Raw genomic sequence first — 27,786 nt, forward strand, 5'->3', positions numbered from 1 at the left:
CTTGGCAAAACTAAAGGATTGTGAGAAAATATTTTGACATAAAATCCTAGTCTACTAAAATTACTTCATGTTCTACGTCTAATACCGAGGCAACCTTCATGGCATCAATAATTCTTTCTGCATCGCCTTCAAATATCGGCTATGTTAGCTTAAAAGATTGCCTTCTCAGAGCCAAGCTTCCACACGATATGATATATAGAGCTGATTACCGTGCTCAGATGATTCCTGCAGACGCTAGCTCTCACTCCCATGTTTGAATCAGCTCGGAAGTCTGCACATTTGCATTAGGCAGACCAATGCATGAAGGATTCACCAAGGAGTTAGAGAACTCGGTTTGAAGCTCGTCTGCTACATGTAAAACAGCTATTGAGTCGCTGTCTTCATCTCTAAAGATTAAGCTGACTGTTTTCCATCAAGACTGAAATCAGTGTAATATGCTCGTGTGAACTAAGTATGTTCATTTCTTATTCAGAATATTGAAAAGTTAAATTCGTAATGAGATAGAAAATCAGTAACTAAACATGTCAACTTATGAAAATTATGTAGCAGACTTGCTATTGGGGGTGTGCAATGTGCAATCGGTTTTTGGTTCGGAAGTGAAATTTTTAAAATTGGTTGATTCGTTTTGGTTTGGTTAGATTCGGTTTTTGATTTACATATAAAAAATTAAAAAAAGAAAAAGAAAATTAGATTGTGGGTTACAAATATATTTAGGCCAAGCCCAAGGCAAAACTAGTCACTCCCAAGACTGGAGAAAAAAACTCAAGCTTTGTGTTTCTGTACTTCATTGGAGGCGCATCAGCTCTGCAAATTCTTCCTTGTTCCTTGAGGTATGTTTAATCCACATTTCTTCTCCTCTTTAATACCACTTCATTATTCTTAACTAGTTTTCTAATTGGTTTCTTGAAAAAGTTAAGTATAACAGAGGAATTTGTATTTTTAAGTTCTTGAGTTTAATATTCTTTTGATTTTTTTTTGGTTCAAGTTTTAAGGAAAATATGCCGTCATACTGTAGATTTTTGCCATTTTTTACCCCCCATTTTGATTTTAAACCGTAAAGACCGTTGCTTTATGTATTTGCTTGATGTAATTTGACTGAAATATTGATACTTTTGATTAAATTTTTATGTTTTTTTTTTATTTCTTCTGTTAGGGAATAGTTTCATTGATTTCAGGGTGGCAATCTGTTTTTTAGATTTAACTAATTTATATAGTCATGATACCAAATTGTGAAGTATGTTTCTTTAATCAACAATTATTCATTTTGTGTGGTTGGCAGTAACTATGGTGAGAATTAGTGTATTGAATGATGCTTTGAAGAGCATGTACAATGCCGAAAAGCGCGGGAAACGGCAGGTCATGATCAGGCCATCATCGAAGGTGATCATCAAATTTCTGATGGTTATGCAGAAGCACGGTATCGGTTTATCTTTCGCTCTTGTCCTATGTTTTTGCTTTTCTTTCTAAAAGAAACTATGAACCCGTATGTGATTGATAATATTGTTGGTTGTAATGTGTAGGGTACATCGGTGAGTTTGAGTATGTTGATGATCATAGATCGGGTAAAATTGTGGTCGAGTTGAATGGGAGGTTGAACAAATGTGGGGTAATTAGTCCTCGTTTCGACGTTGGTGTCAAGGAGATTGAGGGATGGACTGCTAGATTGCTTCCATCAAGACAGGTTAGCACAAAACACTTTCCTTCAGCTATTCTCTTGTTTCATGAACAATTATCTCTCCGATCCGGATCTTGCTAGTTAGTTACTCTCTCATTCCTTACTAATTGTCAATATAGGTCGGATTTTTGTTTCAGTTTATCTTTTTCGTATCATACCCTTATTTATACATACACTACTTTTGGAAATATAGAAAGCTAGTAATTAATTGATTGAGTTATCAAGAAAACTCATTCCGCCTCAATTTACTTTAATCGACTCGTGTTCTATGAAGTTGCTACATATGTGTGTCTCTGTTTTTGTTTGCTCATCTGTTATTAGTACATGTGAAGAACCGCTTTTAATAGGATGTCATATGGCGTTTTACGTATACAAATAACTTGATTTGCAGTTTGGTTACATTGTGTTGACAACTTCCGCTGGCATTATGGACCACGAAGAGGCTAGAAGAAAGAATGTTGGGGGTAAAGTGCTTGGGTTCTTTTACTAGGCTGAGCTTTTTTAAGGTCGAGAAGAAACTATTTTGCTCGTGCTGAGTTTTTGGTCGAAACTTTGAACTTATTCACGGTAGGACTAGTTTTATGAAATCATTTCTAGCTCACATGTAGTTGTGTTAGTTATCAAAGTTCACCAATGGTTATCAATTTAGACTTATGTTATATACAAATCCGTTTCTTCAGTTTGTTTTGGTTATTGAGAAAGACTTTTGAATGTGTTGTTATTCCATTGGCTTATGAATTGTGATGTTCCAATAAGTAGGGGTGTGCAAAAACCTAACCGAAATGAACTGATAAATTTGGTTCAGTTTGGTTTGAAATCATAAAAATTGGTTTTTGATTTAGTTCGTTACTGACAGTGAAACATTTCAGCTTACTTTGGTTCAAGCTGAGTCGAAAAATTCCTACCAAACCAGAAAAACAAACAAAATTGGATGGTTTGGCTCAGTTTGGTTTCATATTTTTAATTTTTTCCGTAAAATTGGTTTAGTTTAGTTCGGTTTGAACCAAATGCACACCCTATCAACAAATGTGTTAGAAGGTCATGTTATCTTTTGTTGGACGAGTCATCAATTCATTTTATGGTTTCCTAATAAGTTTGCAACTTCACAGGGCACAACCATAACTAGGTAATTTTTGCATTTCTTTTAGGTTTACAATCTGCACTATATGAATGACAGAAGCAGAAACTTTTTATGACTTGTTACCTTTTGCTACAATTTGTTTTTTGAATTCATTACTACCACTCTCGAGTTATAATTATTATTATTTTCTTAAAATTTGAAAAATCGCTATTTTTCGCCTGATGTTTAAAAAACCGCTATTTTCGCTATTTTTCGTTAGTAACAAGTAACAAGATAGTTGATCTTAAGGAGCAGAGACATAAATCTTTACTTTCTGATCAAGTTTCTACCTCTATATGAACAAAAGACAGATGATCTCATAATTTGCAAGAAAGTCCACAAACAAAGATATTACATACAGATTAACATTCATAAAGAGTACAAAATGCAGAAATTCAACACTCATTTCATTAACAAAATAAATCCTACCCAGCAAAATCATTAAAAAGATAATACAAATATGCTTCCATAAAGATAATCATAGTAAAACATTGCCAAAGGATCACAGTTGCCCTAATGGTATAAAACCATCATGACTTTATGCTTCTTCATAGTAAGTCCCTCATCTTAACCGCTTCAACAACCACCGTTACGGCGCGGTGGCTGCCGTGGTGGCTGCCTTGGCCACCCAAACTATATGGCTAGGATTCAAGAGAGGGATAGTTTATTTAGAGAGGATTGAATTCATCCCTCAAAGGAGTGAAACTTGGTATGGTATGTGATGATTATGTAGGAGTGGCTATAATGGGTGAAGGATCTTCCAAGTATATACTTTAAAGCATAAAGTTTTTAAAAGGCTTAATTTTTAAAAAAAATCCCACCTTGAATTTTTTTTCCGTTTATACTCTGACCTTGTAAAAACACCATTTGTACCCAATTTTGAGTTTTTATGTTTCATCTCTACCCAAAAGCATTAAATTGTACTCTTTTCATTTGAAAAAGAGTTTAAAACAATTCTTCATTTTTAACTTATATATTAATTAGATATTAATGTTATTAATAGTACAAAAATACCATTTTTGTCAAAAAAATAAAAATAATAATAAGTTTTTAATTTTTTTAAAAAATATATCCGATTTTTTTTTTTCAAATTTTTTTAATTTTTTTAAAAAATATCTCCGACAAAAAAATTAAAAATAATTATAATTTTTTTCTAATTTTTTTTTATTTTATAAAATTAAAAAAATTAATTAATTATTTGGATGTGTTTGATTATTTTTTAAGTTTATGGATTTATTTTTATTTTTTAAAATAGAAAAAAGTATGTTTTAAACTCTTTTTCAAATGAAAAGAGTACAATTTAATGCTTTTGGATAGGGATGAAACATAAAAACCCAAAATTGGGTAATGGTGTTTTTACAAGGTCAGAGTATAAACGAAAAAAAAGTGCAAGGTGAGGTTTTTTTAAAGCAATTAAGCCTTTTTAAAATCATTTATTCTTTTTTGCTTTTTATTCATTTTTTTTTCTTGGGTTTTCTTGTTAGAATTTAGTGCTTATTTAAGCAATTGTGGAATCTACCAAACGATATTCTTTGTTAAAATTGTGTTTCTCTACTCATACTAATTTTGTGTTCCTTAGCATCACGAATTGGGTAATATTCATCATATATTGCTTATGATTGACTTTGACTTTTTTTAAAATCGCAACTATCTTATAAGCTTAATTTCTTTAAAAATTACAAATTTTAGCGTATTTTAAAATTTTTAAATGAACTTTTAATTTTGACAATTTAATACTTGGACTATCATTTTTTTACAATTCAAAGCACCGAGCAAGTTTCAATAAAAAATGTTGATTTGGACGCCGGAATATACATTGTTTCAACACCCATAGCAATAATTTTTTAACAAAAAATTGCTTAATGTTTCAAATTGAAAAAAATTCTAAAGTTGGTATTGCCTAGATTAAAAATTCGTGTTAAAATTACAAAACACGCTTAATTTTGTAATTTTTAAAGCAGTTAAGCCTATTTTATATTTGGCCTATAAAAAGTATTTGCTTCCTTTAAAATAAATAAAAAAATTACAAATGAATTGAATATTGCCCCGGTAGTCTCCTCCTCTAAACCTATGTTTCACTTGAGAAAGTAGATCTCATAGGTTTTTCACCAGTCTTGATCATCAAGAGCGAGTATCTTATTTTAAGTCGGTTCATTTTAATTTTTCTAAATTATAATTTTAAGTGCTTTGGCTTGAGTTAATATAATATTTTATTCTTATTCTTAAAATCAAAAGCTTTTGTGTTAAGGATTATTTTCTAAATACCTATTTTGGGTAAAGTATTTACACCATTTTGGCCCATCTTTTCCTCTTATTCTACATTACCTAATAAGCTAACTTATTTACCAAAAATATCCACTATATAAAGAAGCCTTATCTCATTTTAGGTTAAACTTTTACATAGCCACCTTTTTTCTCTCTCTCTCTTCTTTTCTTCTTTCTTTCTTCTTCTTTTTCATTTGATTTTCAGTTTATCTCCTCCGATTACTTTTCCGTTCGTCTTTTTTGTCGTCTTTCCTGTCGCGTTTCCGTTCGTCTACTTCCGATGAATTTCTCGTCGTTTCCTGTCGTTTTTCCATTCGTCTTTTCCGTTCGCGCTAGTCCATTCGTCTTTTCCGTTCGCGCTATGGATTTCTCGACTCGTTTTTAGATTTGTGTAATTTTTTAGGTTTTTTTAATGATTTAAATATTTTGTAAATAAATTATTGTAAATCTATAATTTTTTGTTTATAAAATTATTCTATTATTCATATAATTATTTATTTTATCTTCTCTTATTCATAGATTTGTTTATTGCTACTGATTTTGTAAAGAAAATATTGATTTATGGTGCATTTGTAATAATTTTATAATATCTTTACGTTTTAGTGTATTTTTGGTGTATTTCTGCCGTTTTTTAGTATATTTATGGTGCATTTACAATGTTTATGGTGTATTTGCAGTATTTATGGTGTATTTGCAGTGTTTCATGGTTAAATCACAAAAAAACACTACAAAATGTCATAAATACACTACTTATACACTACTTATACACTAATTTTACACTATATAAACACCATAAAAACACTATATATACACACTACTGTTACACTATAAAAAATAAAATAAAAAATTTCAAGAAAAAAATCTATAAAAATAAAACCGAAAACCGAAAACCGAAATTGAAAACCGAAAAAGGTATTTATGAAATTAAAAAAAAATGTATCTTTCGTAAATGAAAAAAGTCAGAAAAGAAAAGTCAAAACTTGCAATGTAAAGTTGTAAATAAAATGCCAAAACATGTATTTTGAGAAATTACCACTCTGTGTTATACTATTATTTACATACTTGTCATCCAAATATAAATACATCGTAATTTTTGTGAACTACTAAATACCGTCCCTAAATTACTATTTACCGCCGCTATTTTTAAATTTTCGCCCTTTACCTATTCTAAATTCAAAAACTCATATCCAAACTTTCTCAACTCACACTCAAATCCGACAAACGACAATAACTATTCCGAGTTAAAATGTCGGAATTCAACTGAAAAAGTGGACGGCAACCTCCGATAAGTGTTTTTTTTACGTTTTTGGTTTTTTTTATGTTTTTAATTTTTTTTGCTCTCTGAACACTGTCGGATGCCTCCCGATCGCGCCCGGCAAGGTAGCGCACATCCCCTGAGGACGTGAGGACGTGCGCCTTCGCCGTGGTCGGCGGCGGCGACCGTAAACGTCGCCGCTGCGGTTTATAATTAATTAGTTTATTTTGATTCAATAAAATACAAATAGTATTAGTTTAGGGGTTAGGGGTTAGGGTTTAGGATTTATGGTTTAATGTTTAGGGGTTAGGGTTTGTTAAATTAATTAGTTGAATTTCATTTAATTAGTCGGTAAATTAATTAGTTGAATTTAATTTTAGTTAATTATAACTAATTAGTTTATCTAATTAAATACAAATAGTATTAGTTTATGGGTTAGGTTAGGGTTTGGATTTGTTAAATTAATTAGTTGAATTAATTAGTCGGTAAATTAATTATTTTAAATTAATTTTAATTGTTTAATTTAAATAGTGTTATTTAAGTAATATTATTTTAAACTGATAAATGCACAGACAACCTGTTAGAGGAAAGGATCCACTGATAAATATGGACACTGAGGGGTCGGGAGCTCGAAATCCCCGGGCTCGCAATTGACCGGCTCACTACGACGAGAGAGAGCGAGCGAGGACTGCTACTGCTGCTGAGAGACATGATCGGGCAGATGATAATTTGCCCGACGCCTTGATGAGTGATGATCCGCAGAGTTTAGAGGAGCCAACACCCCCGCTGCATCCCGACGGAGAACCAATGGACAGTTTGTTTTTTTATCGTATGTAGGTAAATATAATTCAATTATTACGTGAATTTAAGAATATTGATAAAAATATCAATTTGTATTAATTATTGTAATAACAACTTCAGAGTCTACCAGAAGACGACCTCAGACAGACCCTGTTGATGATTAGACCGTCAGTGCTCCAGTGCCGGGTGGACCCCGTGACGGCACTGTGATCCCTAGTTTCTTTGGTCATGTTGCTTCCAAGATATGGGAGGGGGAGTTGAGAGGCACACTGAAGTGCCAGAACAGATATTCTGTTTGTCAGAAGCTGAGCCAGTGGTATACAGATACCTCAGACAAGGTTAGGGGTCTGACATACCAGACTGGTTTGGCGCATCTCCTAGATAATATGTTTTCTCACCTGGACACTCCACTTCTTTGTGCATTTGTGGAGCGCTGGCAGCCTGATACTAGCTCCTTTCACATGCCATATGGAGAGATGACTATTACGATGCATGACGTGTGGTATATTCTCCGCATTCCGGTCGAGGGATCTTTTATTACGGCTCAGCCCGGTCAACTAGATCCCAGCGTTCTTGTGCAAATATTTTAGGTATCAGTGTAGAGAGACTACTTGATACGGGGCAACTGGCTCAGGGAGGGGTTTTGATCGAGTCCGTGATCTGTGTGTGCGGTCAGGGTCGTGCGGCTAAAACTGAGGCCATAGCTTGTATTCTATCTCCCCCCTCTCCTGCTGAGGTTCCTGGGGGAGCTCCAAATGCTAAGAAGAGGCATGCCGAGCCTTCATCGTCTGACCCTTTTTATTTTAAACTAGCTTTACCGTTGATGAGTTTCATGAATGGGTACATGTATATCCTAGGATTGAGCTACTAGATCATAGAGATATTCCCCAATATGCTATGGGGGTACTCTCATACCTCTCTTCATGTATGAGTATTTTTCCTATCCTTTGTTTTAAATGACTCTAATTGGTTAATGCATCAGTAAAAGTTGATGTATGAGGCATCTACCGGCCGTAAATAGGCAGCCCTTGCACAAGCTTCTCTTCAAGTACAGAAGAATATGGCTTTAGAGACTACCACTTCTCTTACTGCCGCGGAAGCAAAGATTTGAGATCTTGAACATAAGATTATTCACCTATGCGAGCAACATCAAGCCGACATTGACAGCTTGAAGTCCATCCGAAACAAATAGCTGAAGTGAAACGGGTGGCTCGACATCTTAATAATGATCCAGGAAAGCCGACGAGCGTTTGAGGGAGAATCATACTTTTGACATTAAGAGAATTGCAACAGAGCTTATTTCTCTGCAACTTCCTTTGAACACAGAGGGAACCAAACAAATGGCTTGGCATTTTTTTGGCAATGCTTTTAACACCGAAATTTTTCATTTAGAAGAGGTTCTTTGAACGAGGTGTCTAAATTTGCCTTTTTATGTTGTTTTATTTTTAGTTTTCCAATTTCTTTTTGGTTTATTGACGGATTTGTGGCTACGGAGTTTTTTCATTTTTTTTGGGTTTAGGATAAATCAAAATTATAATTAGTTTATTTAAATTATAATAAAACTGATAAAATTATTTATTTGTTGTTTTTTTATAGTTATTTATTTGTTGTTTTTTGATAATTATTTATTTGTTGTTAGAATTGATAAAAGTTATAAATATTAATATTTTTCTAAATTATTTATATTACAATTGAACTTTTTCTTTTAGTTTTATAAATTTCATATCATGTAAGATGATAAGTAAAACATAAAAATTATTTATTTTAATTTCAATAGAATGATAAAATTTCAATTGAAAATATACGATTTAGCCAGTGAGAAATGGCTAGACTTTCTAAATATATTTATAGATTTATGTTTCGAACTTCAGCGTCAGCACGATCAGTTTAGGCTGACTTAAAATAATATATCCGACTTAAAGTAGACTTTACCTCGAAAATAAAAATATAGGTTTCAAATTAAAAAATAAAATAAAAGTTGAGTATATAATTAAAATTCATAAATATTTTTTATTATAAAAAAAATTAAAACAAGAAATGTCAACTAGTCAAAAAAGGGAAAATCATATTTTGAACAAAAAAAAAACAAAGAAAATCGCAAATCATTCATAGCTTCGAGAACGTGGGAAAAAAAGAAGGAAAGAATAATAAAGAGCCACACCCCACGCCACTCTTTTTAATTTTTTTTCTGAAGATTTAAGACAGTCTCCACCGATTAGGTTTTGTTCTTTCTCATTTTCAAACAGGTACTGTCTCATCTCATGTTCCATAATTATATTCTAAATTTATTTTTAAATCTTGATTTAGTTCATGTTTTTTGTTTGGTTCATGATTAGTTCTTAATTTGTGATTTCTGATTTGGTTATGTTTGCTGCTGGCAATGATTAAGTGAATAAATGGGTAATGATGTTTCCTGTTTTTTCTTAATGGGTATTGCGATTTTTGGCTAGATATAGAGATTTCAGTTTGTATTCAGTGTTGGGTTGTGAAAAGTTTTGAGCTTTTGATTTTAGTGGATTTGATTAGATGGTTTTATTTCTGGTGGAATCTCCATATTTGTGTTGATTTGTTTTTAGTGATCATTGATTTGGAACTTTATGGCTGACTTGTAGATTGGTGTTTGCAGTGCTTTTATTTTGTTTTTGGGAGTTACTGAAATTAAGTGAGGTTTCGGTAGCACGGACACGGCGAAACAGTGTTATTTTAAAGTTTCTATTTAAAAAATGGAGTTTCGTGTCTGAAACGTCAAGTGTCTGATGTGTTTCCGCAAAAGGATATGTTGATTGAGTGGAATGTCCCTGCTACCTAGGTTTCATGTGTATGAATGTGTTCTGCATCTAGTTGTTGTTTTTCAGTTTTGTGGCTTTATTTGGATTATGTTTACTTGTTATGTGATTTAGTACCTGCAATAGATTTTTCTTCTTCCTCTTCTTCTTCCTTTTAACTTATGGTGCTTTTTTGTTACTTTGTATAATAGGTCTTCTTCTACAAGAGAAAAGTGTTCATATGTTTATACTTTGAGGTTTGATCTGGATATTAGATAACTATGGCTTGGTTTAGAGCTGGCACCAGTGTAGCAAAGCTTGCCATCAGGAGGACTTTATCTCAGGCAGGATCATACACCACTAGGACACGTGTTGTTCCTTCGCAGAATAGATTTTTCCATACCACTGTCTTTAAGTCACAGGCGCAGTCTGCACCTGTCCCACGTCCTGTTCCACTCTCTAGGTTAACTGATAGCTTTTTAGATGGAACAAGCAGTGTTTACTTGGAGGAGCTACAGCGTGCTTGGGAAGACGATCCCAATAGTGTGGATGAGTCATGGGACAATTTCTTCAGGAATTTTGTTGGACAGGCAGCCACATCCCCTGGAATTTCCGGCCAGACAATTCAGGAGAGTATGCGTTTGCTGCTGCTTGTGAGAGCTTACCAGGTTAATGGTCACATGAAGGCTAAGTTGGACCCATTGGGGTTGGAACAAAGAGAAATTCCAGAAGATTTGGATCCCGCTCTCTATGGGTTCACAGAAGCTGACCTTGATAGAGAGTTCTTCTTGGGAGTGTGGAAAATGGCTGGGTTTTTGTCTGAAAACCGTCCTGTCCAGACTCTTAGGTCCATATTGACTCGCCTGGAGCAGGCTTATTGTGGGAGCATTGGCTTTGAGTATATGCACATTGCAGATCGTGATAAATGCAACTGGTTGAGAGACAAGATTGAAACACCAACACCCATGCAATATAATCGTCAGCGTCGCGAAGTTATTCTAGATAGACTAATATGGAGTACGCAATTTGAGAACTTCTTGGCTACCAAGTGGACAACAGCTAAGAGGTTTGGGCTTGAAGGTGGAGAGACTTTGATTCCTGGCATGAAGGAGATGTTTGATAGGTCAGCTGATCTTGGTGTTGAGAGCATAGTTATTGGAATGCCTCATAGAGGAAGGTTAAATGTTCTCGGTAACGTTGTTAGGAAGCCACTGCGTCAAATCTTTAGTGAGTTCAGCGGTGGTACAAAGCCTGTAGATGAAGTTGGTCTGTACACAGGAACTGGTGATGTGAAGTATCACTTAGGAACTTCTTATGATCGCCCAACCAGAGGTGGTAAAAGAATCCATCTGTCTTTGGTTGCAAATCCTAGTCACTTGGAAGCTGTAGATCCTGTTGTTGTGGGAAAGACTAGAGCTAAACAATATTACTCCAATGATTTGGACAGGACAAAGAATATGGGAATTTTGATTCATGGAGATGGTAGTTTTGCTGGACAAGGTGTAGTCTATGAAACACTACATCTTAGTGCACTGCCGAACTACACAACTGGTGGGACTATACACATCGTGGTGAATAATCAAGTTGCTTTTACTACTGATCCAATGGCAGGCAGATCTTCACAGTACTGTACTGATGTTGCCAAGGCTCTGAATGCCCCTATTTTCCATGTAAATGGAGATGATGTAGAGGCAGTTGTTCATGCCTGTGAACTTGCAGCTGAGTGGCGGCAGACTTTCCATTCAGATGTTGTGGTTGATTTAGTCTGTTACCGTCGATTTGGGCATAATGAGATTGATGAACCATCTTTCACGCAGCCCAAAATGTATCAGGTTAGCACTTTCGTGTTCAGGTCATAAGAAATCAATATGCTTCCATCCATTATGTTTTTGCTCTTTCCCATGTTGCGATTAGCTAGGACTTCCTTTTCAGTTAGGTTTGAGCACAATCATATGCAATAAACTTTTGTTGTCATCCTGTGAGATTCTTGCACAAATTTAATTTTCATCTTTAGCTGGGCCATGCAGACATCTTAATGGTCTTATTTGATTGGGTGAACAGGTCATTCGAAATCATCCCTCGGCCCTTGTGATTTACAAAAACAAGCTCTTGGAGTCTGGTCAGGTGAATGAAGAGGATATTAGCAGGATACAGGAGAAAGTCCTTACAATCCTCAATGAAGAACTCTTGGCGAGCAAAGACTATGTTCCTAAAAGAAGAGATTGGCTTGCATCTCACTGGACTGGGTTCAAGTCACCTGAACAGCTTTCACGTCGCCGAAACACTGGGTATGCCAGCGTGCTTACCGGTTTTGAATGTTGATGCTGCCTTTGTGTTGTGCATTTTGTAAACTATTTTTCTTTTATACAGGGTGAAACCTGAGATTTTGAAATCTGTTGGAAAAGCTATCACTACTCTTCCAGAAAATTTTAAGGCTCACAGAGCTGTCAAAAAAGTATACGATCAACGTGCGCAAATGATTGAAACTGGGGAAGGAATTGACTGGGCAGTTGCAGAAGCGCTTGCTTTTGCCACTTTAGTTGTAGAAGGTAATCATGTCCGATTGAGCGGACAGGATGTTGAAAGAGGTACATTCAGTCATAGGCATTCAGTAATTCATGATCAGGAAACTGGGGAGAAGTATTGCCCTCTGGATCATGTCATCATGGACCAAAATGAGGAGATGTTTACTGTCAGCAACAGGTGATATACTCTTTCATATGTTTTCAGTGGTTTATTCCTGTTCGGAAGACAATAACTTAACTTAGATGCTAGTTGATAGTGCTTTAAGTTATGCATCTACGGCTGGAAAAAAATTGTCATGTTTTCTTATAACATTGCTCTTAGTAGACTGTACCATATGGTGATTGAGAATTTAAGATTTGAAAACCTATTTGGAGTTGATACTATACAGATATGTTTCATTAGTGATAATGAAAATGGCAAATATCTTTTTGCAGTTCTCTTTCAGAGTTTGGTGTTCTTGGATTTGAGCTGGGTTACTCGATGGAAAATCCGAATTCTCTGGTAATCTGGGAAGCTCAGTTTGGTGACTTCTCTAATGGAGCTCAAGTGATATTTGATCAGTTCCTGAGCAGTGGAGAGTCGAAGTGGTTGCGTCAAACTGGGCTTGTATTGCTTCTACCACATGGATATGATGGTCAGGGTCCTGAACATTCAAGTGCACGATTGGAACGCTTCCTTCAGGTATTAACTTGCAAAGAATTCGTACTTTGCTTTACATTGGATAGATGATTGTCGTATCCTTTAGGGATGGTAGCAGGGAGGGGATTCCCAGTTCCCCATGGGGATCCGCCCTAGTGGTGGGTATGGGGATGGATGAAGTTCATTCCCCATCCATGGGGATAGGGTGGACATGTGGAGTGTGGTCTCCACCCCATGGGGACCCGATGTGTATATATATATTATATTTATTTTTATATTTAATTTATACTTTTTATTCAAATTAATTTTTATTAGTATAAATTTGATATTAAAAATGTAATACTGTATATATTTATATAGTGATTGAAAGCATAGTTGTTAAAAGCGCGCCTGAGGCGCGCTAAGGCGCTAGAAAAGCGCATAGCGCAGGTGGTGCGCCTCAGAAACACCTGAGGCGACCACCTTCATCCAGGCGTGCCTCAGGCGCGCTAAAGCGACGTGGCGATGTTTGCGAGGCGCAAAGCGCAGCCTCTGTTACCCGGACACTTCAAGAAAAAAACAGGCGAAAAAGAAAATAAAGGAGGAAGAAGAAGAAATGGCCGACATGCGGCGCTGCTAAAGGAAGAAGAAGAAGAACAAGTGACTGAAGTTCAACCAGTGGCGGCGGCTCTGTCTAGGGTTAGAAAACGTGAAATAGGTTAGGGAAAGAGACTCAGGTTCTCTTAATATCTTAATGGGCCTCTCTTTTTCAGCCCAAGACCAACCACAAGGGCTATATTCTATAATAAATGAGTTCTTATATTATCACAAATGGTTAACTTTTCAAAACGACTATTCTTTTTAATAAAAAGGGCCAATTTAGCTTTCTAAATGTAAATTAAAAATATATTTAAGTTCATAAAATAAAATTTAACTATTAAATTAGTAAATAGAAAATAAAAAATCATATAAATCAGTTGACTAGTAAAGGTATATTTATTTATTTAACTACACATTAGATATTTTAAATTTTTTTGCATATATACGCCGGGCTTCACTCGGGCGTGCGCTTTTTTTGCGCCTTGCGCTTAAAGCTATATAGGACCCTTTGCGCTTCACGTGCGCCTTGCGCTTTAACAACTATGATTGAAAGATAAAAAAAATATAAATATGCATGTCTTTTTTTTTTAATGGAAATATGCATGTTGGTTTAGTGTTTAATTGTAGTTTTTTTTAAAGTTGAGAAAATTGAAAATACGTTTTCATGCTTTAAAATAAAAAATAACTGTAATTTTTATTATTAAAAATACATTTTTTTTTTCAGGTAGCACAATTTTTAATGACATTGATTATTATTAAAACACTTCAAATCTTTAACTTTAAAACAAAAAGAAAGTAAAAAACTTCATATTTAGAAGTTAGGGGATGGGGATTCTCCATAGAATCCTGTTTCATTACTTTGTTTTGTCAGTGTGGAATTAAAATTGCAACTGCATGTACACCTTTTTTTGTGATTGCATGCCTATTTGATCTTGCCTGTCTATACTTGATTTGAGCATTAATTGGTAATGCATGTCAGAGGTGTGGTGAAGGTTGTCTATTGGAATGCTGAAACAGTTCCAGTTCATCAATTTTATTTTCATTAATCTGATGACGTGTGTATATCCTAGTTAGAATTATTATTAAACTAACATTTATATACTTGCAGATGAGTGATGACAATCCTTATGTGATTCCTGAAATGGATGCAACTCTTCGTAAGCAAATTCAGGAATGTAACTGGCAGGTTGTAAATGCTACAACCCCTGCTAATTACTTCCATGTCTTGCGACGCCAGGTGGGTGCAACTTATAATTGCTGCTTGAAACAATCTCCAGCTTATAGATGAAAATGTCCATAATTTTCTTCTTTTTTGTTGCTCGTCACAGCTACATAGGGACTTCCGGAAGCCCCTCATTGTGATGGCTCCCAAAAATTTACTTCGACTCAAGGAATGCAGATCAAACCTTTCCGAATTTGATGATGTCCAAGGGCACCCTGGATTTGACAAACAGGGAACTAGATTCAAGCGTCTTATTAAGGATCAGAATGACCATTCTGATCTTGAAGAGGGGATTAGACGTCTGGTTCTTTGCTCCGGAAAGGTGTGTCATTATGCCCTCTGCTTTTAGTTTTCTATTTTACTTAAATTTTGGTTCATTTTGAGGACCTTGAAGAGTAGGGCTGGAAATGAGCTTAGAGTGTTTGGCTGGATAAGAGTTTGTTTTGAACTCGTTTATTACTAACAAAGCGAGTTCGAGCTTGATTTTATGCTCATTTATATAAATGAGTCAAGTTTGAGCACCATGATTCGTTTTAAATTTATGAACAGTTAGGTTAGAAGTTTCTAAGTCTACTTGTTTAAAAACTCGTGAACCTACTTGTTTAGAAGTTTGTTTAACCTGCTTGTTTGGACACATGAACAACTTGCTAAAACTTGATTAACAGCATATGTATTATACCAATTTCAAGAGTATAATAAAATACTCCCTCCGTCCCGTTTAAGAAGGGACAAATGAGTTTTGCACAAATATTAATAAAATAAGACAATATTTTATTTTGTCATGTCTACCCCTATTAATTAGTATGGTTTCTCCTAATAATAGAATAAATATATTGTAAATTGAGTTGCATTTAATGCATATTGAAATAACTAAAGGGATAAAAGTGGAAGTTCAATATAAATTGGCACAGAAAACACGATATGGCCTTCTTAGATGGGACAAATAAAAATGGGATATGTCCCTTCTTAAACGGGACGGAGGGAGTAAAATTTATTTATAATTCCTTTAATTTTAAAGAATAATTATTACAAGATTCTTAATTACAAATTGCATTGGTAATGTATATATTATAAATATATTACATATAATATGTTTACTAATTATGATCAATTTAAGCTCAATAAGACTTGTGAACTTCCTACTGGCACAACTGTGTTGAGCGTGAGTTTGGCTCGTTTACGAAGGAGTTTGAAGTTTACTCGATTTTTTTTTGTTTAGCTGATGAAACAAATCTGAATACATTAGATCGGCTCGGCTCGATTCCATTTCTATTGAAGAGATTATAATCATGGAATATTACTAAGAGCTTCTGAGTTGGATCAAATTTTCTGTTTTTTTATCGACTTTTAAAAATGTACAGTTTTCTCCTTGGTCATTTTAGTTGTGTTTAATTGAAACCCTATTGAAATGGGGATTTCGATTATCTAGTACCTAAAGAAGAGCCCCGGTTGAGGGGGAACCGCGAGTTCTTCAAATTCAATGGAAAACAGTGTGTTGCACCAAAATTGAAAGAGTTGATATATATTTTTTATTATAGAAATTGTTTAATACTTTTATTTTTATTTAACATTTGAAACTTTTGCTTGCAGGTTTATTACGAGCTTGATGATCAACGCCAAAAGATTGGTGCCAAGGATATTGCCATATGTAGAGTGGAGCAGCTGTGCCCATTCCCATACGATCTCATCCAACGTGAACTAAAGCGATATCCAAGTATATTTCCCCAACTTATTGATAGAAAGCATAAACATTGCGACATAGTAAATAATAAGTTTTGTACATTAGGCTATTTGGGAGAATTTCATTGGCTGGTTTTTTTGAGAGAATCACACGTTAATTAGTTTAACCATTTGCAGCTTCGTATAGCGATCGCAAAGATATTAATTGACATTTCTTTGTGGTTGTTGTTTCTTGTAGATGCGGAGATTGTTTGGTGCCAAGAAGAGCCAATGAACATGGGTGCATATAGCTATGTTGCACCTCGTCTTTGCACAACCGTGAAAGCGATGCAAAGAGGATCCATAGAAGACATTAAGTACGTCGGACGTGCTCCATCTGCTGCGACAGCCACAGGTTTCTTCCAGGTGCACATGAAGGAGCATACTGAGCTTCTGCAAAAAGCTATGCAACAAGAGCCAATCAATTATCCCTACTGAAGCATTTTCATAATGTTTGGATAAAAATTTGAATGAACAATAATGGCACATCCATAGACAGACTGGATATAACAGTTTACTGTAATTTTCTCTTATACATATTCAGCCAAGGAATCTTGGTAATGCTCTCGTATACAAGCGGATTCGCAGTTTTTTGATTCATACTGTGATGCACGAATAATCGAGTGGTGTTTATTCGAGTTTGGATGGTAATTAATTATGAATGTAAATTTCATTTTTGATTTTATATTTGGAATACACGAAAGTGTTTTTAAAAGAGTTCCTAGAGATATAGTATTACTTCAGCAATTATTGTTGTGAATCGTTGGATGTTGCTGTTGTGAGCAGTTGAGCTATTAGATGAAATATAAGTTTTGATAACAGTTTTTTCAGTTAGGGGTTGGCGGTTGGTTCCAATTGAATTGTTCGAAAGTACAAGAATGTAATTTTTTTCAAATCGATCTATTTTTGTTTTGTCAAAAAACCGATCTAATTGATTTAGGTTATTTTTTCGGTTAAGTTTTTTTTTTTTTTTAGTCTAGTTCGTGTTAAAATTTAACTGAAACTTTTATGTTCAAAATTGGATTGAATGTTTTATAGTGTCAAATCAAGTTGAACTGTTTATCGATGTGATTTAATTTTTTGGTTTGAATCAATTTTTTCAAAAATAATCATGTACGGTTTGATAAATTTCAATTTACTTCAACCTCTAAATCAAAAATCTCTTTATACATGTAGTATCTGAAACTTTTTTAACACTATTATTTTAGTGTTTAATGTTTAAACATTTTATAAATACATTAAAAAGTTATTACTAGCCGTTATTAAGTCACCTATGTGCTAAAAATAATAAAACTAAGCTCTATAAATATTTAAATTTTATCGTTATATTAGCAGAAATAAATAAATCATATCAATAAATATAAATTTTATTTTGAACTTTATAAAGATATGGATCGAAAAACGGTTAAAAACACTAGTTGATATACTTTTAAAAAGTTAAGTACCAATGTTTAAAAAATAAAAGTTTAGGCACTAAAATAGGAGATTAAAAAAGTTCACTGGTATAAATTCTCTTTAAAAAATGACACATGGCGCCAGTCAAGTGAGTTCAGAATCAGTTAGTTACCATCTTCACTCCATCAAAAATCAGCTTACGCTCTCAAAATTCCTGATCTGACATTGCCAATGTGATGATAATCCATTAATCTTGGATCAAAATCAGGTGAAATTTGAATGATTACACTATTTTCTTGATCAGGTACGTTCAGTATTATGTTTTCAAGTGTTCTAAATTATTTTCTTGCATCATATTGATTTATTTTCTGTTCTAATGAAATTAAATGATAGAGATAACTGTTAGGTTTCGACTCAAATTTAGAGTTACTATTTTGATGGATCAAACCAAATGTGGATTGAATTGAGCTCATCCGAAATGATTTTCTTGATTGGTTCAATTTGTGGAAAAAATAATGGAATTCTTGAACTAGGTTTTACTATGTTTTCGTTGTTACTATCATCTGATTTATGCATATTGTTCGGTTTAGAGGTTTTTGTTGTTATTCTGATTCTTGAAATTGGATTTCATCTCAAAATCGTTGATAGTTTTATACTAAACACTCCGATAGAAAAATGCTGGTGTGGATGCCGGAACAGTGTATATTTTGGTGTCTACATCAGCTCTTTTTTTTTAATTGGAAAAGCGTTTCATGTTTTGAATTGTGAAAAATTGACAGTTTGTGTCTGATATTGCCAAGATTTAAAGCTTGTGGTGTAATAAGCTAAAGTTCACGATTTAATTTGCATCTAACCTTTCTTGATATTGAATTATATATCAAAACAATTGATAGTTATATACTAAACATTTGAGAAAAAAAGGAATTAAATAATAAAACTAATTAAAGCGCCAAAAAAGTCTTTAATCTGATGGAAAATTCCTGTTATTCTGCTTCAGATTGTCTTACATTTGGTTTGATATTTACTACAGAGAAGAGGCAGATGCTTAATGATTGAGTAATACTTGTGACTTGTTAGCTATAGATTTCACGGAATCGCAATCCGATTATATACGATTGAAAATGGCCTGGTTCAGAGTTGGTTATAGTGCTGCAAGAATTGCCATCAGGAGAACTCTATGTCAGAATGGACTATATGCCTCGAGAGTACAAAAGTTTCCTTCTCAAAATCGAGATTTTCGCAGTACAATTCTTCGATCAAAGTCTCAATCAACAGCTGCTTCTCAGTCTGATAACTTTTTAGAAGGTACAAGCAGCGTGTATCTGGAAGAGCTTCAAAAGGCGTGGCAAGCTAATCCAAGCAATCTAGATGAATCTTGGGATAATTTTTTCAAAAACTTTTTAGGTCAGTCGGCAACAGTCGATGGTATTTCGGGTCAAACAATTCAAGAAAGCATGCGTCTGGTGTTGCTTGTTAGAGCTTATCAGGTTCGCGGCCATATGAAAGCGAAACTAGATCCATTAGGCTTGGAAGAAGGCGGAATTCCTGATGATCTGAATCCTGCTTTTCATGGATTTTCAGAAGCTGATCTTGACAGAGAATTCTTTATAGGAGTATGGAATATGTCTGGATTTCTGTCACACAATCGACCTGTAATGACTCTTCGAACCATAGTAACAAGACTCGAACAAGCCTACTGTGGACATATTGGATACGAGTATATGCATATTCAAAATCGTGAGAAATGTAATTGGCTTAAAGACAGGATTGAAACTCCAGAACCTGTGAGGTACAGTCAAGAAAGGCTTGAGCTTTTCCTTGACAGGTTAGCATGGAGTACGCTGTTCGAGAATTTTTTGGCTGCTAAATGGGGATATGCAAAGAGGTTTGGGCTTGAAGGCGGTGAGACTCTGATCCCCGGAATGAAGGAGATGTTTGACAGAGCCTCTGATCTTGGTGTGGAGAATATAGTAGTCGGAATGCCTCATAGAGGAAGGCTGAATGTTTTGGGCAATGTTTTCAGGAAACCACTCGCTCAAATATTTAGCGAGTTCGACAAAAATACGAAAACTGTGGACGAGGTTGGGCTTTATACGGGAACTGGTGATGTCAAGTATCACTTAGGAACTTCTTATGACAGACCAACTAGAGCTGGGAGGAATATACATCTGTCATTGGTCGCGAATCCAAGCCATTTAGAAGCTGTCGATCCAGTTGTACTGGGCAAAACTCGAGCAAAGCAATACTATACCGACGATCTTGACAGGACTAAGAATATGGCTGTTTTGATCCACGGCGATGGAAGCTTTGCTGGGCAAGGCGTAGTTTATGAAACCTTACATCTTAGTGCACTTCCTAACTATGCAACTGGTGGGACTATACACATTGTAGTGAACAATCAAGTGGCCTTCACTACCGATCCGAGATCAGGGAGATCTTCAAGGTACTGTACTGATGTTGCTTTGGCCCTGAGTGCTCCAATTTTTCATGTAAATGGTGATGACATGGAGGCAGTTGCACATGTGTGCGAGCTTGCAGCAGAGTGGCGCCAGAAGTTCCATTCTGATGTTGTTGTTGATATTATATGCTATCGCCGGTTCGGGCATAATGAAATTGATGAGCCAATGTTCACACAGCCAAAAATGTACAAGGTTAGCTCATTGTCTAGCTGTGTTGCACGAAAATGGAAATGCTGACCAGAATTTATTATAAATATAAGGTTCACAGTTTCATAAGTATTTTCCGAAACAGAAATAAAACTGTAAAGCGCAGGACTTAACAAATTTTCGTGCAATGTAGTTGTCCAGAAATGGAACTTTACTGTAAGATTCTGCATGTCTTGAATCCTTCTTGTATGTATTTTCCTTACTCTTCTTGCTTGTGGTAACAGGTGATTCAGAAGCATATTACCTCTCTTGAAATATATCAAAACAAACTCTTACAATCTGGGGAAATAACACAAGAAAATGTTGATAAGATACACAAAAAGATCAATGAAATACTGAATGAAGAATTCTCCAACAGCAAAGATTTCTTTGGAAAAACACGCGACTGGCTTTCATCGCATTGGGCTGGTTTCAAGTCACCTGAACAGATTTCAGAAATCCAGAATACTGGGTATTGCTATTTTCTTTCTCGGTTTTTTGCCTTAGCACAACTAAGTTCTTGGATTTATGTGCTAGAATTTCCTAATGTTGTATAGGGTAAAGTTGGATGTGCTGAAGACAGTTGGTAAAGCAATCACAGCACTTCCAGATGATCTGAAGCCTCATAAAAGACTAAAAAGTATATATGACGATCGATTACGGATGATCGAGACAGGTGAGGGGATTGACTGGGCATTGGCTGAAGCACTAGCTCTTGGAACATTGCTAGTTGAAGGTACTCATGTTAGACTCAGTGGCCAGGATGTCGAAAGAGGTACGTTCAGTCATCGGCATGCTATGGTTCATGATCAGGAGTCAGGAAAGAAGTACTGTCCTCTTGATAATATCATGAAGGATCAGAATGAAGAAATGTTTACTGTGAGCAATAGGTAATATATGGAAACGTTCAAGAGTTTTCTGTCAGGCATTTCCTATTCAATTGTTGCTATTTTTGTTTGCTTTATCATTATTCTTTATGACTAATCCTAATCTATGCTGCGCGGAAAGTTGAAAATGGAATATGGTGAAACTACATTCTTTAGAGGATTAGGTAATAAATATAAAGTTTCTCAGTTTCATAAGTGTTCGAAAATGAAAACAGAACGCCAAAATATAGGATTCGAAAAGTTTTCGTGCAAATAGATACTAATAGCTAAAGGATATTTACCGATTTTCAAAACTGAATTTTTTGCTGTATGATGAAATTAATCTTGCAGTTGCATTTGGATTTTGGATTCCTAAAATTCATTTTATTTCAGACTATATGAGCCTCAATATCCTATTTTAAGATATTTGCATTTCAGTCAACAGAAAATATGATAAAAATGTGCTTTTTCTCTCATTAATATATTTAGTTGATGCATAAGGTGACAACATGTGAAAATGTATGTTCTTCTGCGCAGTTCTCTCTCAGAATTTGGTGTACTTGGATTTGAATTGGGGTATTCAATGGAAAATCCGAATGCTCTGGTTATGTGGGAAGCGCAATTTGGTGACTTCTCTAATGGAGCTCAAGTGATGTTTGATCAGTTTCTGAGTGGCGGAGAGGCTAAGTGGTTGAGACAAAGTGGCTTAGTTCTTCTGCTTCCTCATGGTTATGATGGCCAAGGTCCTGAACATTCAAGCGCACGGCTGGAGCGGTTTCTTATGGTAATATCAATTGCTTGCCTATACTCCTGAGCTATCTTGCACACTCCAGTCTTACATTTCGGCATTTAGTTTTCATTTCTAAAAGTGCTTTTTATAGAAAAATATTGTTTGGCCATTTTCTTTTATGATGTTTCCAATTTCGTGCTGCATGCTGAGAGGGAAAAAATATTTTTTCTGAATTACGACGGATCTCATTAATTTATACAATGAGACTGTATGTACCTGTTTCTCTCAGAATACGAGCTGGCCTTGTACTGAGTATGATAGAAATTTCTGTCATTATGACTATTTATTGACGACTCTCAATCTGATGGCAGATGAGCGATAGTGACCCCTATGTTGTGCCTGAGATGGAGTCATCGCAGCGAAAGCAAATCCAAGAATGCAATTGGCAGGTTGTGAATGTTACTACACCTGCCAATTACTTCCATGTTTTGCGGCGTCAGGTGGGGATCGATACATCATTCTGATTATTAATACCTTTCAGAACTTTAAATCAACTCTGAACCTGTCTTCTGATGCTTTTTCTGCCTCTAATTTTTTCTTCTTCCAGATACATAGGGACTTCCGTAAGCCTCTAGTAGTTATGTCACCAAAGAATCTGCTCCGCCACAAGTCCTGCAAGTCGAATTTATCAGAGTTTGATGATGTACAAGACAATTCAGGTTCTGACAAACAAGGAACCAGATTCAAGCGTCTTATAAAGGACCAAAATGATCATTCTGATCTCGAGGAGGGCATCAGGCGGCTAGTTCTTTGCTCCGGAAAGGTACTGCATGCGTTAACATTACATACATTCTTATCAGAGACACTTTAGTACTATATTTTTGGTAATTTTACACTTAATGTTTTTGTTTTATTTATGGATTTTGTTTTGCATTGCAGGTTTATTATGAGCTTGATGACTTGAGAAACAAGATTAAAGCACAAGATATTGCAATTTGCAGGGTGGAACAGCTCTCCCCCTTCCCATTTGATCTCATTCAGCGAGAACTCAAGCGTTATCCGAGTATGTTTTTTTATCATAAAATTCCTTAAAAGTTTCCGATCACGAGAAATTTCATTCGTTTTTCATAAATTGAGTTTATCTAAAAGTTTCTCGCAAGAAAATAGGGGCATATAGACTTGGAAAGTCATAACTTGCTATCCACACAAGCTTTTAAGATCAAAGGTTTATTATTTCATCTCGATTTAGATCTATTTGACGTGAGTTTATCGATTTTGAGTCTACTTGATCTTTACTGATTAAATTAGATCGATTTAATCAGATTTTTGTCAATCATTATAGAGAAGATCATAATCTTTTGTTGTTTCAGATGCTGAGATCGTGTGGTGCCAGGAAGAACCGATGAACATGGGCGGTTACAATTACATTTTACCCCGTCTTTACAGGGCCATGAAAGATCTCGGCAAAGGTGTATGCATCGAGGACATCAAATACGTCGGTAGAGATCCGGCAGCTTCCACAGCAACCGGCTTTTCCTCTATGCATACAAAGGAACAGAGTGAGCTTGTTCAGCTAGCCATGCAGGCTGAACCAATCAAACCTGTCTACTAAGCTAATTCCATTAGATATAATAAATCATAATAATGTAAATAAATGTCTATCTTTTCTTTGCCGGAGAAGAAGTAATGACGGAATTTGGGGCATAAGCATCGGCTAATTCTATGCTAGCAGTCGCAGTAATACAAAGAATGCAAGCGTTATCTAGAATGATTGAGCGAAAACTGTCCGTGGGTGGGTTTTTAGTTCGCCGTCAAATCTTAGGGGCGTAGAATGTGCAATTAGTTTGAATCAAACTAAATCTATTTTTTTAAATCGAAATGAACTGAATATATTAGGATTTTTTTTTTCAAATCAAAATAAGTCAGTTTGATAATTTTTCTTGATTCATTTTATACCAAAACTGAACTATAGTTTTGTTATGTTCGAAAAATCAATTTTTTTTAGATTATCAGCTAGTTTGATTATTCAGTTTGATTTGATTTTTTTACACAATTCGACTCACGACGCTCTCTCTTGCTTAATTGATTTTTTGTTAGTTACTTAACAATGTTGTCTCATTCACATAATTATATGCAATGTTAAATTTTACGAAAAAAGAGAGCGTATTAAAAAAAACACAAAAGGATTCCACGAATAATCAAGCATATTTATTTTTCTCATCTTTTACATTCCAAATAAAAATATAGAATTCTACTATATGATTGGACTTATAAAATTCTAAACGAGTTAAAAAGAAATTAAATATTGTAAATTGCTTGAAATAAAAAATATAATCATATATTGTTTCAAGTGGTTTCAATTTTCATAGAAAAATGGGTAATTACTTAATATAGAGTAATTAGCTAATTGCTATACTAAAACTTTTTGGATACTATAGAATCAAATGAATTAGCATTAGAAGTGGAAGCGTAGTGTGGTTGAGACAATCTTTGCATAACTGATACTGGAAACAAGCAGATCCCTCTACTTTGTAGGTCTAACAATCTGCCATCAATATTCTGCCACAAATCAAAAATTTACAAAAATCATTAATAACAAATATTAGGGTTGTGCAAAACCGAAATTGGATAATGAAACTAAACCGATAAGTTTGATTTGGTTTGGTTTGACATTATAAAAGACCTTAATTTTTCCGTTCCATTCGAATTCAAAGTAAAAAAATTAAGTTCACTATGGCACATACCGAAATAAAAAAAATTAAATCATATACCAAAAATCAATGAAAACTGTTCGGTCAGTTAGAACTAGAAATGTTTTAAATTCTTGTAAATTCAGCTCGGTTTCGAGGAAAAATTTAAAATTTTGATTATATTTCTTTTGAACCGAATGCACATCCTTATTCAGAATCTAGGGCGAATGCTCTCCATTAGACTAAAATCTAATGAGGATTAATTACCTGTGAAGGGCATGTGGTACTCAGCATCTGAAACAAATTCTGTCAAAATATAAGAGTATAAATAACAAATAAATAGGAGTGAAATTAAATATTTAAATATTTTGTACATGTAGTATTTATCATAAAATTAAGGTATATAAATACCTGAATTTGTTGTTGAAGTAGCTTAATATATAGAGAAGCCTCTTGAAGAACAGAAGCAGTATCTGTCTGGAAAATTAAAATTCCAATTCCAAATCATTAGTTTTTTTGTTGAAAATTAAATCAAATTATTAGTTTAAAAATATAAACATCATTAGATTTTCTAATTAAGGAATTTAACAACAAACCTTTCCATATGGGGAGACTAATTTTTGTAGAGAAGTGATTTTATCACTTAGCTTTTGGCTTTTTCTTACAGGAATCTGAATTTCAAATTAACCATATATTAAAAATCAGAATCTTTAATTACGTGCACAAATTTGTATGATGGAATCAATAAGATTCAATTTTATCTATTAAAATCAAATATATCTATTAATTTATTATTCCATGTCAAATAGATCCAAATTCTTTAATTATTATATCATCTCAATTTGGATCTATTTGATATATATTAAAAAAAATTGGGTCTACTTGATCTTAATTGATCAAATTAGATCTATTTGATTCTTCCATATAAATTTATAAATCGAAATGATTTATTCATTCAAATAACAGTTTTTTCCTTACTTTGTTCTTGATTGATTCTTTAACTTTGTGATGCCATTGTTCTTGAGATGAAGTTGATTTCCTCCTTTTATATTTCTCCCATTCACTAAAGCTTCCTTTACTTTTTATTTGATCATTTATACCCCCTTGACTAAATGGACTAATAGCATCAAATGATCTTTTCCTTGTTGATGTTGACTGAAAGTCCTAAAGAACCAAAGCAAATAAAAAATACAATCAATTAGAAGACTAACCATACATTTTTAATTAATAAAACAGGTTAATTCCAACTTTAAATATAAAAAATAGATGAGATTATCATGAAGTTCATACAAAATCCTGTGAAATAATTGGCTGTTGTGCATTGTTGTCTCTGTTTAGTGATGTAAGATGATAAATACCTGCCAATTAAAAAAGGCAAACAAATAATTTTTATATATATAAAAAGGTCAAATTGTATATTTTAATCTTATAAAATTTGTAGCAGATAAGAAATTTAATGAACCTGATTGGTAGTGTTGATCATGATAAGGAATTGTAAAATCACTGAAAGCTTCAGATTCCAAAGAAAAGCTAGAACCATATATATTTCTATTTAAACAAAATTGATTATAAAATAATCAATTTCATAATCATAATCATATTGTATAGTATAATGTAAAATTGCAATTAACAAAAACATATATCTTATTAATCATCATTTAAACAAACGCAATTCTATAATATGTTAACTAGAAAGGAAAATTTTAATTTTCTTTAATCTAATATACTATTGATATAAAATATACTTTCTCCATAGTAAGACAAACTTTTCATGCATAATAGCTTTGAAAATTCCTACTTTTTTATATATAAAAAAATATTAAGAAATTGGGAATAGATTAAAATTAATACAATTTGCTGTCCATTGAGATGCCTGAATTTGACATCTGAACTTCATTACTCCCTGAAACAAGAAAATTCAAACAAAACCTTCAAATTCAGAGCATGGAATTAAAACAAATACTCAATGTTAAAGCTACTAATTAATGATTATGAAGAGTTCTAATCTAACAATAATATGATTATAAAGATGATTAGAGATTACTATTTACCAAAATTGTAGATATCTGAAGAAATAGTAGGAAGAACAGCATTCCTCATTTGATCCTAAAACAATTAATATATAATTAGATTTAGAAAAAAATTATCAACTTATAACATACTTGCCAAAATACCAAAAGAAGTTCAAAATTTCATGATTTAATTGTAAGCATGCAGCAACAAAATAAATTTGCACTATATTATTATTATTCTAATATATATCAAGAAGTAAGAAGAAGAAGAAATTTGCTTACCTTCTATCTCAAGTCTTCTCCTTAAACTTTTTTTTTTGATGAATTTCTCCTTAAACTTAGAAGTCTTAAATATATATATATATATGTGAGTAAGAAGAGATGAAAGGGGAGATTTAACTTGTAATTAAGGTTTGATTAAGAATTAGTACTACATTTAATAGTATTAGTAGTTTATATATATGATCATATATAGCTATAGGCAGGCTAGTCACTTTTTTTCAGGAATTCTTTGATATTATATTAAGATCCTTAAATTTTGATTAATTTATAATTGACCTCAAGAGCGAGGAAGAGTGATTAGCCGCTTTTTAATCTCCAATTATTTTTATTTATTTCAGAATTATTATTTACTTTAATCACAGAGAATGACGGAACCAGAATTCAGACCAAGGAGGGGCAGGATTTTATCGTTAAGCTATTTTAGAAAAAGTTAAATGGCATGTCTTTCGACTATTTGATTTCAAAAAATTAATTCAAGTAACATATCATTCGACTATTTAAAAAAAATAAGTGAAACAATGTGCTGGTTAGTTTTTTTTGAACTTTTTTTCAAATTAACCGGCTTCAAATTATTTTAAGAATAGAGAAAAAAAAAGGGTG

General features: G+C 33.8%; 4 protein-coding genes across 5 annotated transcripts; 3 read left to right on the top strand and 1 right to left on the bottom strand.

Annotated features, from left to right (window-relative positions):
• The first annotated feature begins 717 nt into the window (after window positions 1-717).
• Window positions 718-2,386, top strand: LOC126661156 (40S ribosomal protein S15a-1). Its single transcript, XM_050354958.2, has 4 exons — window positions 718-830; window positions 1,280-1,417; window positions 1,521-1,681; window positions 2,067-2,386. The coding sequence occupies exons 2-4, from the start codon at window positions 1,285-1,287 to the stop codon at window positions 2,163-2,165; spliced, it is 393 nt and encodes a 130-aa protein (XP_050210915.1). The 5' UTR covers window positions 718-830; window positions 1,280-1,284; the 3' UTR covers window positions 2,166-2,386.
• Window positions 2,387-9,212: 6,826 nt separating this feature from the next.
• On the top strand, window positions 9,213-17,251 carry LOC126659753 (uncharacterized). The gene is made up of 9 exons (XM_050353084.2): window positions 9,213-9,362; window positions 10,094-11,713; window positions 11,943-12,169; window positions 12,252-12,584; window positions 12,842-13,088; window positions 14,734-14,862; window positions 14,954-15,169; window positions 16,438-16,561; window positions 16,766-17,251. Exons 2-9 carry the CDS (start codon window positions 10,163-10,165, stop codon window positions 17,002-17,004), a joined length of 3,066 nt encoding a protein of 1,021 aa, XP_050209041.1. The 5' UTR covers window positions 9,213-9,362; window positions 10,094-10,162; the 3' UTR covers window positions 17,005-17,251.
• Window positions 17,252-18,096: 845 nt separating this feature from the next.
• On the top strand, window positions 18,097-24,136 carry LOC126659602 (uncharacterized). 2 transcript variants are annotated; one of them, XM_050352904.2, is made up of 9 exons: window positions 18,097-18,265; window positions 18,959-20,612; window positions 20,852-21,078; window positions 21,164-21,496; window positions 22,010-22,256; window positions 22,574-22,702; window positions 22,810-23,025; window positions 23,142-23,265; window positions 23,573-24,136. In XM_050352904.2, exons 2-9 carry the CDS (start codon window positions 19,083-19,085, stop codon window positions 23,812-23,814), a joined length of 3,048 nt encoding a protein of 1,015 aa, XP_050208861.1. In that variant the 5' UTR covers window positions 18,097-18,265; window positions 18,959-19,082; the 3' UTR covers window positions 23,815-24,136. The 2 variants fall into 2 exon arrangements, with proteins under 2 accessions (XP_050208861.1, XP_050208860.1); XM_050352903.2 differs by having other exon boundaries at window positions 18,992-20,612.
• Window positions 24,137-24,543: 407 nt separating this feature from the next.
• LOC126661232 (transcription factor bHLH112-like) lies at window positions 24,544-27,298 on the bottom strand. Its single transcript, XM_050355049.1, has 10 exons — window positions 27,187-27,298; window positions 26,944-26,998; window positions 26,744-26,795; window positions 26,355-26,440; window positions 26,183-26,250; window positions 25,871-26,056; window positions 25,489-25,563; window positions 25,304-25,369; window positions 25,160-25,198; window positions 24,544-24,761 (listed from the first exon to the last, which is right to left on the bottom strand). The coding sequence occupies exons 2-10, from the start codon at window positions 26,990-26,992 to the stop codon at window positions 24,618-24,620; spliced, it is 765 nt and encodes a 254-aa protein (XP_050211006.1). The 5' UTR covers window positions 26,993-26,998; window positions 27,187-27,298; the 3' UTR covers window positions 24,544-24,617.
• Between the last annotated feature and the right edge of the window lie 488 nt (window positions 27,299-27,786).

The sequence above is a fragment of the Mercurialis annua genome, linkage group LG8, assembly GCF_937616625.2.
Source record: "Mercurialis annua linkage group LG8, ddMerAnnu1.2, whole genome shotgun sequence".
Classification (NCBI taxonomy): Eukaryota; Viridiplantae; Streptophyta; class Magnoliopsida; order Malpighiales; family Euphorbiaceae; genus Mercurialis; species Mercurialis annua.